The sequence below is a fragment of the Idiotropiscis lumnitzeri genome, chromosome 11 (genome assembly GCF_059441095.1).
Source record: "Idiotropiscis lumnitzeri isolate Australia: NSW breed Sydney's pygmy pipehorse chromosome 11, RoL_Ilum_1.0, whole genome shotgun sequence".
Classification (NCBI taxonomy): domain Eukaryota; kingdom Metazoa; phylum Chordata; class Actinopteri; order Syngnathiformes; family Syngnathidae; genus Idiotropiscis; species Idiotropiscis lumnitzeri.
This window is the reverse complement of record NC_142401.1, coordinates 5,298,638-5,314,594: the sequence shown is the minus strand read 5'-3', so window position 1 is coordinate 5,314,594 and position 15,957 is coordinate 5,298,638. Positions and strand designations below refer to the sequence as shown.

At 41.2% G+C, this 15,957-nt stretch overlaps 2 protein-coding genes and 1 pseudogene across 8 annotated transcripts in view; 1 reads left to right on the top strand and 2 right to left on the bottom strand.

The window, feature by feature from the left end:
- Positions 1-572: 572 nt before the first annotated feature.
- On the bottom strand, positions 573-9,703 carry dennd6a (DENN/MADD domain containing 6A). The gene is made up of 19 exons (XM_088309833.1): positions 8,865-9,703; positions 7,855-7,893; positions 7,728-7,770; positions 6,004-6,116; positions 5,459-5,539; positions 5,278-5,383; positions 4,842-4,921; positions 4,714-4,773; positions 4,575-4,630; positions 4,340-4,462; positions 3,839-3,934; positions 3,275-3,369; positions 3,130-3,195; positions 2,914-2,978; positions 2,609-2,698; positions 2,376-2,539; positions 1,561-1,663; positions 1,394-1,468; positions 573-1,317 (listed from the first exon to the last, which is right to left on the bottom strand). Exons 1-19 carry the CDS (start codon positions 9,099-9,101, stop codon positions 1,186-1,188), a joined length of 1,824 nt encoding a protein of 607 aa, XP_088165959.1. The 5' UTR covers positions 9,102-9,703; the 3' UTR covers positions 573-1,185.
- LOC148326957 (U6 spliceosomal RNA) lies at positions 6,234-6,319 on the bottom strand (annotated as a pseudogene).
- A 1,416-nt stretch (positions 9,704-11,119) lies between the features above and the next one.
- The window catches only part of slmapa (sarcolemma associated protein a), a 30,061-nt gene continuing 25,223 nt past the window's right edge, over positions 11,120-15,957 (top strand). For all 7 annotated transcript variants that reach the window (XM_088308584.1, XM_088308580.1, XM_088308576.1 and 4 more), the window contains exon 1: positions 11,120-12,599. In XM_088308584.1, coding sequence (XP_088164710.1) covers positions 12,402-12,599 — 198 coding nt within the window. In that variant the 5' untranslated portion in view covers positions 11,120-12,401. The remainder of the gene's footprint in view (positions 12,600-15,957) is intronic.

The window sequence follows — 15,957 nt, the reverse complement described above, 5'->3', positions numbered from 1 at the left end:
AAAAAGTTTGAAATGTTAAAAGTAAAATAATGTAAAATGATAAAATGCTTAAAGTAAAAATAAAAAACTAAGTACAAATAAGCAATAATGCTGTTAAACGGTGGCCAAAATAATTAAATAATAAATATTTTTTGTTGACTAATTCGAGAGTGAGTGAGATTTACTGAGACTTCCTGAGAGATGTTGAAGGCATTTATGGAGGGGGGAATTTAAAAAAATGGCGTCAGTTAGCCTGGCGAAAATTAAGGCCATGATGATTTTTACACATTCAAACAATCAGTTAGAAATGGAAAAGGTTGGGAAATTTCTGATGACTGAAAAGTTTCCATGAAGTCAAAGAATTTCTGAATTATTTTATTTTTTTTTTGTGCTAAAATTCCAGTCACATTTCCAACAGCAAGTTTCTGAAGTTGGAAACGTTTTATCCTATACTTCAATTTCCAGGAATTTTCTGCCAATTTTCTTCAAAACTTAATAACAGGCACACAATGAATGAATTTATAAAGTCAAAGTCAAAAATGTTCCATCAATAATACATATTGAAATTGCCAGGACTTTCCAGATTTTTACCATTAAATCCTTGTGATTTACTGGAAATCTTGACCCAATTTTCCTGTTTCAAGTTGCTGGAAAATGCCAGGAAAAAAAATGCTTAATTTCCAGATATTGAGAGAATTTTAAAAACGTTTCCAAAGTAATATATCTTGAAATTTACATACACGTTACTTAAAAAGTCTGTGCAGTTGGAGTTTTTAATAACGGAAAAATCAACGATTTTTCAGTTATATTTCTCAAGGTCTCATATTCTGGAGGGTCACATGAACCTGGATGCAGAAGCCTGATTGGCCACTGCGGAACCGAGTGCGTTGCTGGTGCTCTATTGTTGTTGTTGTGCTGTTCAGTTGAAAACATAAAAACTGAAAAGCAAAACCATTGGCTTGCATACTAGAGTCTGTGATTTTTTTTTTGATTTTTTTTTTTACAAGTACACAACGGGAAGAAGTGCACTTTAAAAAGCAAGTCTTTGAAAAAGGAAAAGGCAAAAAAAAAGATTCCAGATTTAAAAGTCTTTTCAAGAGGTGGAGAATAATCCCTCCGGACATTTGGAAATGATCGGAAACACACGAGCGTTCTTCATGTGTCAGGTGGCCATTTTGCTTTTTTTTTTTTTCCTTGGGTTAAAGTTCAGGGTGTGGTGGGTTTGTGGAGGATACCCTGAAGGTCTTCGGGTAAGGCTCGGATGACATCATCAATGTGAGCTCGCAGTTTGGCCAGCGTGCCGGCACGCACAGGCAGACGTTCCTTCTCCGCTTGACTCTGGGGGGTTGGGAGGGACACAAGTCAGTGTTTTGTTTCCTTTTTCCTTTCTTGAGATTCAATTTCTTCTACTTGCCAGTTTGTCCTTCAACTTGAGGACCAGATCCACCGTCTCCACTTCAGAGTGCCTCTGGACTCTCTGTTGCAGGTCCTATCAAAGACAACATCACAAAACTCAAACCAGGCTCCACATCATTCGATGGGAGAAAGATTTAAAAACCTTCTTTCTTGCTTCCTCCTCACCTCCTCACAGAGCGCTTCCAAGTGCAGAGCCTCAAGTTTCTGAGTCATCTCCTTCCTTCTGTTACGGAACCAGCCGTCAAAGTTGGGAGATTTCAGGAAGTGCCTGTCGGACAACGCGGGAAAATGCAGGTGAGAACATGCGAGGACCATGTGGATGGGCACGTATAGTGTGGACGAAAACAAGAACACTAGAAGAACATGGAGTGAATGTGAGGAGCAATTGAGGGAAAAACAGATCGGAAATATTGAGATATGTGAGGAGCATGTGGACAACAATCTAAAAATATGTGTGGAACTTGTGAGAGGCTGCGAAGAACATATGAGGAACAAGTTAAGATAACGTGAGGAACATGTGGAGAACATGTGAAAAACGTGGAGAGCAATTGAATAAGTGGAATGCGTGGGGAATGTGAGAAAGGTGGAGAGCGTAGGCAATAGTTGAGGGAACCGATGAACAAGGAGGATGTACGGAACATATTGTTGGGGGGGAATGTATGGGGAAGACATGAGCAACACGTGGGGAACAAAAGGGAAAATGCGAGGAACACGTGGGGAGCATGTGAGCAACATACATACAGGGATTATATAAAAAAAATAACACGGGGAAGACAAGGATAACATGTGGAACACGTGAGAAACAATTAAGTCATCCATTGCCATTGACGGCTATAGGCGTCAAGGAGACATTTTGACTGGGCTGGCAATGAATGAGTTGCGGAAAAAACACGAGAAGATCACAATTAACAGCAATTTCAAGAAGCTTTGCAGATGGCGGCCATTTTGGACATTTTGTAGCCTCGCGTGCGTCCACATACCTGTAGAGTCCGATCCAGTCTCCCTTGAGTCTGGAGGTGAGCTGCGGGCCGGCCTTCTCCAGCGTCTTCATGAAGTCCTGCTGGACAAACGGCCGCAGTAGAGGCGGACTCTTCCAAGGGCTGATGGACTTCTGCAGAGGCATCAGGCTGGCCACGTAGCGCTCCTGCACGCCGGGCAGACAAAACGCAACGCTCGCGTCTTCAACTCGCTGTTGTTATTGATGTCGACTTACCAGGGGAATGATGAAGCTTTGCGTCAGCTCCAGAAAGTATCGCCGCAGAATTGCATTCTGGGCCGCCAAAGGTCTCTTTTGTTGAACACCCTGACAACAAGGAAGGAAAACTGACTGTTAAAAAAAATGCAATAAAGGTGGAATCAAACTTTGTTTGCGTGTGATGAAAGAAGAGAGTCAAATATTTCATTTAGTGGGTTCTGTGTCTAGGTTGTCACAAAAAAAAAAAAAAAAAAAAAAATTCTGTAAGCCTTGAAAGATGAGTCAGAATGCCGAAAATTGGCTGGCATACAACAAGAGCTGACCTTCTGGAGCTGCTTGATGATTTCTTCATCTTTGTTGAGATAGGGCTTGTACGCCGTGTATACACCTGGAAAACACACACACACACACACACACACACTGGTGAGTCTACTAACTTGAGTCAGTCAACCGAATCATCTCATCCTCAATCCTCAGAGTGAGTCCATAAGATCCCAGTGATCCACTTTTTTCAAGACGAAGAGGACAAAGAGATTTACCGGGTTTGGAGTCGAGAGTTTTCAGATTCTTCAGTTTCTTCACTTTCATCTGCTTGGCCATCTCTCCTGTGAGGGATTCACAATTTAAGGCGACTATTTGAGTCAAGCGTCATATGACATGGATTTGGATTCAATGTCCAATCACCTGCTTGCTTCATGTCGCCGATGCGGATGATGTGAGGCCAGTGCTGCAGAGTCTTGGCAAAGAAGGGGTTGGTCACTCCCAGGATGACTGACGGTCTACAGGAAAGTTTGAAATGCCGAAAACATGACTCAGCAAGAACTGATACATATTATGCAGTGTATGTAAGCCTTGCTTACAAGTTGGATTGGTTCCGTGACCACATTCAAAATTTAAATAGAAATGCAAAATCAAATGAATGGAAAAGCAATTCATCCATTTCAGACACCCAAAAATGATGACAAAAAAAAAAAAAATAGAAAAGAAGCACTAGATTATTGTACTTTATGGCAACTTACAGTAACAACCAGAAAACCAATTATAGTTTGATGCTGATTCTAATATTTGGAAGACTAAAATTCAGATAACTAATTGGACAGCTGATTAAATAAAAAAAATGAATAAAAAAAACATTCTGGGTCTCCAAATGCTTGAAACAATAAAGAACATTTGACTGTTTTAGAATAATTTGTCCTTTAGTATTTGTTTAAAAAAAATATATATATGCTTGCGCTTAATTGTACTCACGGCGCCTGAGTCCTGGTGGTGTACTCCTTGAATTCGCTGTCGTGGATGGTGAAGTACGGCCGGAAGTCGCTGCAGTAGCGCAGAGGAGACACGCAACTGCAAAGAAAAAGCCTGATGTTATTTGGCCTTTATATTTAGGGATAAAATTCAACAATGTGAGCCATTGATAAAAAATGGTAAGAAAAAGGAAAAAAAGGATTGTGCGGAGAAGAAGCACACAAGAAATACAATTCCTTACAGTTCCATTTGGAGATTTTTTTTTTACTTTTATCTAATATTTTTGAGTAATATTTGTTATTTTCTAATTATTTTGTCATCTGTTGATTTTAATATTTGTCTTTTTTTGTCATCCCCCCCCCAATATTCATTGAATATTTTTCCAATATTTGTGCATTTTCCTAAAATATTTTGCTCGTAATTGTGTCTCCTACTTTTCTACAATTTGTTTCACGCTAACGATTTTCAGAAAATGAATGCAATGGCAAGGAATTTGGGTCTCACCTGACCAGTGCCAGCACGGTGTCCGACGACTCGGCAGGAGAGGGCGCCATGACAACGAGCGCCTCCCCCAGCAACACCAATTCCCACAGCATCTGGATGTGGAAGAAGACTGGAAAGAAACACCTGCATACATAGAGCGAGGCGTTCGATTTAGCTTTTAGCCGTTGGCTTGACAACAAAAACACGCTGCTGCAGCCACTTAGCGATGTTCCCAAAAGTCATTTGGCGCTCTCACCTGAAGAGGTCCACTTCATGGATGGTGGGCAGCACAATGGACACCAGACTGTCACTCTAGACAAAAAAAAAAAAATATCACATGAAGTCTCATCAAAAGAAATCATTTGAGGAGAGACTTGTTGTTGACGTTTCGTCACCTGAGCCGACTGGACGAGTTGCGACGTTCCCGGTTTGTCGTAACAGGTCGGGATGCGCACCTACGGTGGCGCACGTACACGTCAAAACACTCAATGGTCCTCCTTGATGAGTCAGTGACGGCTCTTACCTTGATGACCACGCCCATGATGGGCAGTGTGAGGATTCGCCCCGGTTGCGGAGTGGGCCAGCGGTCCATATCGTTACAAGCTGCGAGACAAATATTTTGTCTTTTTTCAAATATTTGGGAATTCTTCATCCAATATTTCTGACCAATAGTCAGACTTTTTTTGTAGTATTTTTTTTTGTAAAATGTTTTTTTAAATATGTATTCTAGTTAATATTTTATTGAGGTTTGGTGAATATTTTTGTATTTCTCTCAATTTCTGGGTCTGTTTTTTTTTTTCCATTTAGCATTTCACTTTCAAATATGTAATACTTTTAATTATATTGTAATGGGTATTTATTTATAGCGCTTAGTGGCTAATAGTTTCAATGTTGGTAAATATGTCAAGGCTAACGGAAGAAAAAAATGGAATTAAAGCCTTTTGAAGTGAAACACATACCCGCCTCCAGACACGGTTCCTGCTTCTCAAAGTATTCTGGAGCCATGATCTTGAGGAGTGAGTGGAAGAAGGTCACGTAGGGCAGCTTACTGATCAGGACCAGAGACTGTAAAACGGCAACTAGATGATTGATAAGCAAACGGACATTGGTCGAATAATCACATGGATCGGTTTCATTCACCTTCTGGAAGTAGCCTCGCTTCAGAGACTTGTCCCGCACTTGACGAAAATACACATAGCCGTAATAATGTCCCTGCTCTCGCTGTGAACATACCAAACATACAGTATACTGTAAAAGGCACATAGTAAGGAAAATTGCCATTTTGATGGTTTGTGTCCAAAGAATTGTCTCTGTAGTGGCAGTCTTATGGAATCATGCAATATACATTATAAAATGCCCCTCCAGCCGTCGCTTTCTGTAGATGTAAAAAGCAGGATTAAAGAGAATGACGTGAAATTGACACAGTCAAACAAAATACTGTGCCACCATCTAGCGGCAAACAGTGAAATTACACCCAAAAATTAACAGAAGGCAGAATAAAATTATTATAAACTGTATGATGAATAAATAAGTTAGCGAAATAGCCTGATCACAAACCTGCAATGGAGTGCTTAGATTTCGGTGGCATTTGGAGAATTAAGATTTTCTGAGGTTTTACTTGGTGAAAAACTTTGGAGAACCGCTCCTTTGTGCATTCGTGTGTGAGTGTGTGTGCGAGAGACAACCTTGAGGCAGGGCGGTGCATCCCTGTCACTGGTTTCCAGGAAGCAGCCCAGCGACGACTTCCTGTTGGAGCCTTGACGAAAGCGGAAGCAAAACTGGGTGTCACCCAGGCAACCTGGAAGCAACCAGGAGGAGCCGGGTGAGGAACTACTTGCTACTGTATTAGAGCTGTCATCTTTTTTAACCTTGACCGGCAATTGTAATTCAAAGCATCATTGAAAAATGAGGAAATAAAAATTGGTAACGCTTCACGATTCCAACCATGCTAATCTTCTCTGTACCGTTCCAATTTTAGTATATGTATTACCGAAGTAACACATTGAAAATAATAATAATAGAAATACATTTGAAATGTTCATTATAAAATTGTTTATTTTCCCATTATTTATGAATCAGTTATCGCATGACTTGAGGTAAAAAAAAATTTTTTTTTTTTTTTTAAAAATCATCGATACGTTTTACCACTTTTTTTGTGGAAAAAGACAAAATTTGAATGCAACAATCGATCATGCAAGTGGAGGGCGGGCGGGCTAAAAGAATGGAGCGGGCCGTGCTGTGTTGTGTGGACTTGGAGGCATCATGCAGTCGGGGTTGCGTGACGACCAAGCGACTTGTCAGAGGCCATCGCCAGTTGCGCCTGGAGCGAGGCCACGCCGGCAAAGCAGTCAAGTGTACAAACTACTGAAATACTTGACTCGGTCACATCGCAAGAGTTTGGGAGTGAATACGTGTGCACGAAGAAGACGGCGGAAAAAATAATCGTCTTCATGTTACAAAGCTTTATTAGCAATCTCTTTAATGGTGATGTCAGAAGAAGTTAGCTCTCTCTGAAGCTTTTTTTTTTTTTTAAAGAGACGCTTCAGGTTACAGAAAGAAGAATTCAGAGCTCAAGTCTCGAGTCTTCGGTGAGTTCTCCTGGCAAGCGCAATGAGGTAAATGCTCACGTCAACACAGGACGTTTTGATGCTGATGACAATTTGAGCAAAAGACAAATAAAGCTCTTGATTAAAAGGCTAAAAAATATATTTTTAGTTTTACTACATTAGCTAGATTTCCTATTCACACATCAGTTAACTTCTAGTTATATTTTTATGATCGGAAAGAGTGTCAAATTGTTCGGCGATATGGACTGGAAATAAATTACCAATTGAATTGTTATTTTCCTTCACTTGTAGAAAACCAAATAATTAAAATCTATTTCTGTGTTCCCTTGATCTCCAGTTCTTTTGATTCCAAACAGGTTTCGAAACCGTTTCATTCTAGCTAGATTTTTTTACCCAACAGTAACTTGCCTGGAGATAAACAAAATAAAAGATAATGAAAAATTGTCAATTAAATGTTTTGTCCCGGAAAATGTTGGCAACACTGACATTTGACCTTGAACTACGGAAGTCACAAAAAAAAAAAAATAAATAATAAAATGCCCTCACCAAATAATTCAAAATGACTCAATGGCGCACCCCCAGCCTGTATATTAAATATGAGCTTTTTTAAAATAAGAACCACTTGTATTGCGTTATTTAGAAATGCAAGGGGCCACCTTTATTTCAAGTCAGGAATGAAATGTGCAACAACCTTGCAGGTAGGTGCAGTTTTCAGAGAGAAACTTATTGTTTCACATTTAAGAACAACGTACCAGGAACTACGGTGGCCTTTAGGGCACCCAAAAAAAAAATCCAAGTAAGCTTGTCGGTGAATTATTAAAAGAACACAAACCGAAACCTACCCGAGTTGGAGTCTGGGAAGGAAAGGTAGCAAATGCTCGTTTTCTGAGAGGAAAGCACAACAATTAACAGGATTTACTTGTTGTGTGAAGGAGCTAGATCGTATCAGATCAAGCAGGCCTCACTCACCTCTTTCTCTGACAGCTTGGAGTGATGCGGATAAATCACCTGGAGATCAGATGAGCACAGTTATCACACCAAAAGGCAACATTTCGCTTACCAAAAAAGTCATAAGTAACTTTTATTACAAAATGGGAGTCTAACGTCCTTTTAGTGTTTCTGCGTCACAGTCAGAAATGCAGAAACTACCCGAATAACGAGTCTGCGTTTCCTTGATTATCAGCTCACTGTTGGCTTGGCATTCGGATTCAAAAGAAGCATTACACACAATTGACACTTGAATTTCATGGGAATTGACTTGCATTACGAAAAATTTTATACTAAATCATATAATGTCATCCACGCATCCAGTAATTGTCCAAGCCACTTATCTTCCATATAATGTCAATTATTTAAAAATAAATAAATAAATCAGTCAGTCTGAATCCTATGTTTAATGCGAAACGCCATCAACAGGCTAACAGAATTTATCTTGAGTGTAATGGTAATTATAAATCGTTAATCTGCACTTTAAAAACACATAGCAGCAAGTCTGCTGAGGTTTTTCTTTATTTTAAATGCTTTGAATAGTGTGTGGAAAAACTCATCTGGTAGACTGATTTTTCGCTAATCTCGAGGCTGCTTGGTGAGTGGAGGCATGAGCCTCATTTAGACAAAAGTAGTGCTTGAACCGAGATACTGTATAGTATTCCCGCATTATAAGCTTGTTTTAAGACATTGCTGAGATGTTTTGAAACTGGCTGTTTACACGTTTTAAAGAAAGTCACATTTTTATGGTTGTGAATAACACAGCAAGTTTCTCATTTCATTATTTTTCAGTGTAATATTGTGTGGTTGTTTCAAGAAATCTTGCTATTTCATGACTTTAGTTTTCTTTGTGTTTTGTTTTTAAACCCTTGTTGTTGTTATCTTGTCCATGAATTAGTCGGCGCCCTGAATAGAACGCGAACTTTTGGAAGCCTTCCCAGCGGACTCCCTTCTTCCAATGAACCAGCTGACCTCTGCGGGTCTTCCCTCACCTCCACCGCCTGTCCCAGCTCCAGGTCAAAGCCCACCACGCAAATACAGTGCAGCCAGGCTGAGAAGCGGTCCCAGGGCAGCAGCACGGTGGACCGTACGGGGTTCTCGTCGTCGCCCCCGGGCCGGGCAGGCAGCGGTATCTCCTCAGCAGGCGAGATACGACTGGCGTCATGGTCGTCCAGATCCTCCGATTCCTCCACCGGCTCCCCCAGCTCCTCCGGGCCTTGCAGAGCCATAACGACCGGCCCGACGCGGACACTCGGGAGAATGTTTGGCGTTTCCTCCACTTGCGACAGCTGATATTTGTGCTCGTTTTCTCTTGTGGAAAACAACACAAGTCAAACAACAGTGCAGTTAGCCACCTAGCTTAGCCACCAGGGATGCTCCAGACTTGTCCGGAGTGACGAAGGCGTATACGTCATCACGCAAGGACGTTTTCGAGTTATGTTCACGGTACCACACGGGAACTCGGAAAAATTAAAAGTCAAAGTTTAACGCTGAGTAAAATCGAACTTTTAAAAGCTACTATTTCACTATTAAAACCGATTACTGTGTTTGTTGTATAAATAAAGTCTGTTAAGAGGCACGCTGTCCATTTTTTCAGTTTTGGGTGAATAGCTAGCTTCTCGATGATGCGTCCACGAAGGAACAAGTACTTATTTACAGATTAGTTTAACTTTAGGAACAAGTAGGTGAAAAACCGGGCTCCCCAAAATAATTTGCGGTAATAAATTACCGTATTTAAAATATACATCCACATTGGCTAGCCTGTAAAACAAATAAATCAATCTCCAACCTTAACTCCAGTACACTTCGGTGCCTCGAGATACGAGTGACCCGAATCTTTCCAGATACGTGCTGTCGTTGGGCGATTTACAGGCAAAATTCAAGTTTTGTATTGTAGCAGTAAAGACAACTCACTTTGCAATAAGCAGCAGTTTGGCAGACAATGATCAACTTAGGTTCTCAAGCAGGTGTTTTGTAAATATTTCGAATTTCATGGTAAAGTTAAAATGCCATAGTGAAGCGGATATAATATTCACCATATTTATATAAAACATTAAAATAAAATGGTGTAAGCGATTTAATTGATTAGCAAACAGACATTTATTGGCAAGGGGTATGATACAGTCATTGCTTGATTAGTTTCAGTGCCTCGTGACACTTGGCTCGAGTCTATTCTGGTGGTTTATTCATGTGGATTTTAGTTGTTTGTCATAATGAATCAAGTGCAATCAAGAAAATTAGCTTCCCAACCAAATCCTTCAAAAGCCCCAACAGACAAAGTAGCTCACAAGGGGAAGGGGTGTTCTAGTTTTCCAACCCCCCCTAACTTTTTATTTATGTATATACGCATGTATATACACAAAACCAGTCAAAAGCTGGTTTGTATTTTAATATGTTCATATATGATCTATATTAATTTAGGAATTGTAAGGCAGGTTGTAATGGGGAAATGAAAATTTATTGAGAAACAGATGCGCATTTAATGGTTGTTATTTGGGTATTTGTTCTTTAACCATGTGGCCATTTGCAAAGAAATGTCCACCTCAATCCTTCGTTCAAAACCCTCCACGAGAGCTTGTAAACTAGATGGAACGTAATGAAGAGCATTGGGGCGACTTATCCAATCGTACTGTGCAACGTTCCCTAGCGGCATTGATTTGCTCTCCGCTTCCAGGAGCTCCACAGTATATCACGCACATTTCTTGACCTCTACAAGCAGAATGTGATACCATCTTGCACATCACTGGTGCGCAACCTCACAATGAAACTGGACTATTTCAACTTTGTGGCCTAGAAATAAAAAATGTAATGTGTTTTCCAGCCACTGACAAAACATTTGCTCAGGAGGCCCTCCTGGGTTAATGAATGATATGGGATTTCCAATAGTGGCTGATTTTTTCACAGCGAGGAATAAGATTCATTTAGATTTTCAAAATATGTAATACAGTTTTCTTTAAAAATAAAACAATTAAAATTTATACTTATGATTCCACCGTGGCTCAGAAGTATGTGTTTGGTTGCATTTCTTATAGAAGTTTGCTGAAAATACTAAGTGAGAATCTAATCTAAATACCGTAGTAAATATTATTAAATGTTTTTTTTTTGCTGTGTTTTGGTAAAAAAAAAAAATACAGCACACATTCAAAATGGAAATATCTTTACAATGTAAATATCACGTAACTGTTCACACCGCACGTTTGGTTATAAAACGTGCAGCACTTATCTCATATGCAAATGTCTGGCGGGATTTGATGAGGTCAGCAGCCAGTGGAAGTTGATGTCATTGTGTCCCTGAACGCAACACCACCAGTCGTCGGCTCTCTGGTTACACTATGGCGGCCGCGACTCGCGGAGGAGGACAACTTGTACGTTCCGACCAGGAAACTGCACCGAGGCGACGGCAATAAGTTGGAGACGCGAGCCGGAGCGAGGGCAGCGCATGACAGCTCGGTTCGGTGGGCCTGCGCCGGTGATTTTCATTGGATCCGAGCAGGGGGGCGCTGAAGAAGAAAGTCCCCCCGGTTTTTCTTTTTCCGACGACTGTCACTTAGCCGGTTAGCTGTTCAAAGCTAAGGGAGCTCATCAAGTCGCTCGTAGCAGAAGGACGGGAATCAGCGCCTTGCGAGGGCGACTAACATGGCATTTGGTTCCCACTTGGTAAGCGAGCTTGTCGAGAAGGGTGCGCGGAGAGCCTTCCGGGGCCCGGGTGATAAGTTTGCGAGCACTCATTAGCTTAGCCACCTAGCCTAGCTGCGTTAGCGCTTCACTTGTCCGCTTGTCCACTATTACTGGCGAGCTTGCCAATTAGCATCCCCCCTGTAGTTTGCACTACTAATCCCGACCAGTGAGTGTCTTTTTTTGTATATAAATTCTACGGAGGTTACTTAACTAGAGGGCGGAAGTGATTTAACTCCTCGACTTGGTAAACATCTTAATTCTCTAACTGCACTGCGTTCATTGGCTACCCTGCACTCTGCGACTTGTTTTAGAAGGAGTTCTAATTGCAAAGCTTAACTCCCTTAATTACGTTAAAAAACGAGTGAATATGTGCAGTTGGACTGCAAGAAGAACAGGCGCCTAGCCCTTGTATTTGCTTTTCCTCAGACAGATTTATCGTCACCACACGAAAGTAATCAAGATTACATTTGTAGTACAGCAGGAACCTTCCCTCTCTCCTTGCTTCAGTACTGGAATAGTTTGATGGACGTGGGGGGCTGTTTGCTAGACTGTCCCTTCTGTACTCAGTCATGCATGTCCTGACACATGGCACCCCTCACCCGACTGTCGTTATGCACATGGACGGGCATCGTTTTTCTACCTGAGCCGTGCACAACGGACAATGTTTATTAGGTAGTGCCTCACACACCCCCCTCCCCAAATAAAGCAGGAGACTAACCACAGCGCCTGTACACAAGCCCCAGATATAGTTGATTATTCGTTTGGGGGATTGGAACACGACGCCTGCCACTCTGGATCAAGAAAACCTGTCCCTCGTGTCCGGTTGGAGTAACACTCTCAAGCCAAAATCAATGCCTTCAGCGCTTGCCGTCTTCGCCTGCCGACCCAACTCGCACCCATTCCAGGAGAGGCATGTGTACCTGGACGAGCCCGTCAAGATCGGCCGGTCGGTGGCTCGCTGCCGGCCGGCGCAGAATAACGCCACCTTTGACTGCAAGGTGCTGTCAAGGAACCACGCCCTGGTCTGGTTTGACCACAAGACTAGCAAGGTAAGATGAGGCGACTGCTGAAAAGTCGTGGTTCAGTTTGGTACTTACTTTGGCTAAAAAAATCACATTTTGGTTGATGGGGTTGCCATCAAATCCGTACGATATCTGAGTTTACTGTGCACGGGGTTGTGTATCCTGAATCGTTTATAATCAGTGGCAGGTTACAGATATTCACAGCTGGCCATTGTGTAGGAAAAGTTATCAAGATGCTGCATAAAAGGCTCCAAGGGAGTGCCTTTTATCAAAGAAGCCGTAGATGCTCGACATGCAAATACCGCCGTTGGCAAGCCTGTCCCATTGCCTTGTCGTTGGGCTGCAAGTCCACAAATGACCTGTTTAGGGTCTTGAGTCATGTTTAAATTACCAGCAGGCCTGTCACTAACACACGCGCACATGCCCTCACTTTTTATTTAATTCTTTTTTTTTTTTTTTTTTAGCCTCCCGCCCCTCTTGGGCAGATTTCCCCCGGAGTGTGAACTTTTGATTAAAGCCGAGCAAATTGGGTTATTTTAAGGGCACACGTCCGTCATGCGGTCCTGCGGCAGAGACAAATCCAACGTTGTGTTCTGGAAGGTGATAAATAATCGCAAACCAGCACAGGAAATGTCCCTCGCACCCAAGGGATGGTGTGTTGAATAAAGACACGCATGCTGTTTTCCTCATTATTGCACAGCCGAAGGAAAGAAGGTCTGGAACGGTTTGGGATTTATGTGCTGGCGTGCCAAAATATTTGCAACTCAAGTTATGCCCACTTGACAAAGTACCTGCAAGTCATTAATCCTGTGGCCAAACTGGGCTGCGCCGACCCATTTTTAACAAAGTACACTTCATACTAGTGTAATACACGTCATTGCTGTCGCCCCTTTTTTTGCACTTCTTGCAAGAGTTGGAATTTTACTGCCTCTTTTGGTGTTGCTGTTCTTTACCAGTGTCGTGTCAAAGGTGAGACGCTGCCTGTGCGTAAGAGAATTCTCCAGCCCTGTGACAGCATTGCGACGTTTATCTTAACACGTATACGTATGGGCTCGCCGCACAACAAGCGACGGCGCCGAACACATCTAAACCGTTGCACAATGTCTGGGGTTCTGCAACTGAACAATCAGATCTATGAAAGTCTAGTAAAACCGATAAATCTCACCATTGTAGCAAGGCTTAATCTTCATTGGCGAATTGGTGTGTGAATTTTATTTTATTTTTTTATTAAATCCTCCCATGGGAAGTCCCAAGCAGACGTGTGTAATCTGTGCGGGCCCCTCGTGTGGAGCATCTGTCGTCACTCCGCCACGGAACAGGTTGAGCAAGCCCCGGGATTCGCAAGCTTAGACCAAATGTAAGGCATGCGGACATCCACATTCCACAACAACACATTCGGGATAATATTCTCTCTCTTTTTTTGAAGCGAGAGAGAAGAGAACAAATGTTTTTAGAATCAAGCAAACAAATCACAGCACCTTTCAATCTAATAAAAAAAGTAGCAGTGTTTTTTTAAAAAAAAAATCCTGCTTTTTATGATGTCTAATTACTTAACAGCTGTTGTGAAATGCACTGCATAAATAATTGAATTGTACATATTGTATGAAATCTATGTAATTTTTTTAAGTGTATTGAATTGTACATATTGTATAAAATCTATTTAATTTTTTTAATTTATATTTTTATCAGGATTTTGATGAAAAACAATAAAATTAAATTCTGAAATAAAATTCCCTGTTAAGAGCCAACCTTTCGTATATTTCGTAAATTCCTGATTTATTGTCATTAGCATGCATTGCCGTCAATTTTCATGGTAAGTTTCCAACACCCCTTTTTAAAACAATATTTAAAAAAAAAAAAAAATCAACGATTTCATCCGTCACAGGTGTGTCTGGATCGTACTGCGATGAACGGGGGGGTTCGCGACACAAAAATGAGGTAGCATTGTTTGCTCAATAACCGTAGCTTCCTCTTGCTGTAAGAACCTGTTTTTTTTTTTTTTTTTGTCACATGACTGTGCACTTCATGAGAGTTTGATAACGTCAGCCACAATTTCACTTTGTGTTCATCCGACGGTGACCGAAATTACGAGGTAGGAGTGTTTGACAGCCAAACCTGACTTGCTAGTGTAGTGTGCGCCACTTGAATCATGTCATGAAAATCATGTCGAGCTTCAGGCATTCCTCGAGCGTTGGAAGTGAAACCTTTAACAATCTCCAATAATCTATTTTTTTTAACTGGGTGTTGCCCTTTGGGAGAGATTTAAACGAGTGAGCTTGTGCTTTTAACAAGCTAAGTGCGACGGAGTGCCGGGGGGAAAAAAAAGTCTCGCCCTGAAGTTAACCAGCCAATCAACAAAGGCCAAGGAGTAACAGTGTTGCTTGTTTAATTGATTTTTATGGATTGATTCGATTATTTGGCTGGGCTTGAATTTTTAATTTTTTTTCCCTCTTTGAACCGATCATGAAAATGACTCATTGAAAGGGAAACAAAAAGCTGTACTTATTTTGAATGATATCATTGCCATTTGCTTTTTTTTTCCAGTAAGCAAAAGCGACCAAAATATTTAGATAAGAAATTAGATTTTTGTGTAAAAATAAATAAAAAAGTGACGATATTGCCCAACCCTAATGAGCAGGACGGCGAACATCTTTTACACAGAGATTTTTTTTTTTCTTTAAACTGTTTGGCAGTTACACTTTCTATCACTTTTCTCATATTTCCCATGAGGGAACTTAGTACAATAATGAAGCTTCAGTCCTGAAAAATCTGAATGAAAATGTGACACCCCCTTGCGAATTCTCTTTACATCAATGTCACTGAAAAAAAATTCCCAAGTCTACTTTGTTCCTCCCACGTTTTGCGTCAATGCTGTTTATAAAGAACTGCGACTCTGGAAAAAGGTAGAAAAATGCAGACTTTTACAGGCGTACTGTCAAATTTCTTTGAGCTGCTCTGTTTAATGAAGAAAGGGTAAAAAAAAAAAAAGTATCTTTTGATTTTTGCGCTAGCAAGTAAACTGCACGTTTTTTTTGGTTACTGCCACTGAACTACATTAACCGTTCGGCAACAATTGTTCGCCATTCAACAAAACCTCATTCATCCCATTTCAAACGTTGAGTGGAGCGCATCTGGTGGCACGCATGTCTGAAGGGCCTCCTCTAGATAATCAAGTGTCGTCTTATTTAAGCAGCATCCAGCTGCCTCCTGCGTCCAAAGAGGCCCTAGAACCTCTCCTGGGACGCGCAGGAGGTGGCAAAGCGTTCACGGCAACACGCGTTGCCCGATGAGCCAACAGGGGTTCCCAAACTGGTAACTTGAATATCAAAATGATTTGAAATAAATTGTTGCATCATTGGATAATAAGTGTGAATGTACAAAAGGG

Coding starts and splice junctions, on each gene's coding strand:
- dennd6a (XM_088309833.1), bottom strand. CDS start 9,101: ATGGCTCTGCAAGGCCCGGAGGAGCTGGGGGAGCCGGTGGAGGAATCG. Junction 6,117..7,727: donor CTTCCCAGACTCCAACTCGG/GTAGGTTTCGGT, acceptor GGTTGCTTCCAG/GTTGCCTGGGTGACACCCAG. Junction 1,469..1,560: donor TGGAAGCGCTCTGTGAGGAG/GTGAGGAGGAAG, acceptor TGTCTTTGATAG/GACCTGCAACAGAGAGTCCA.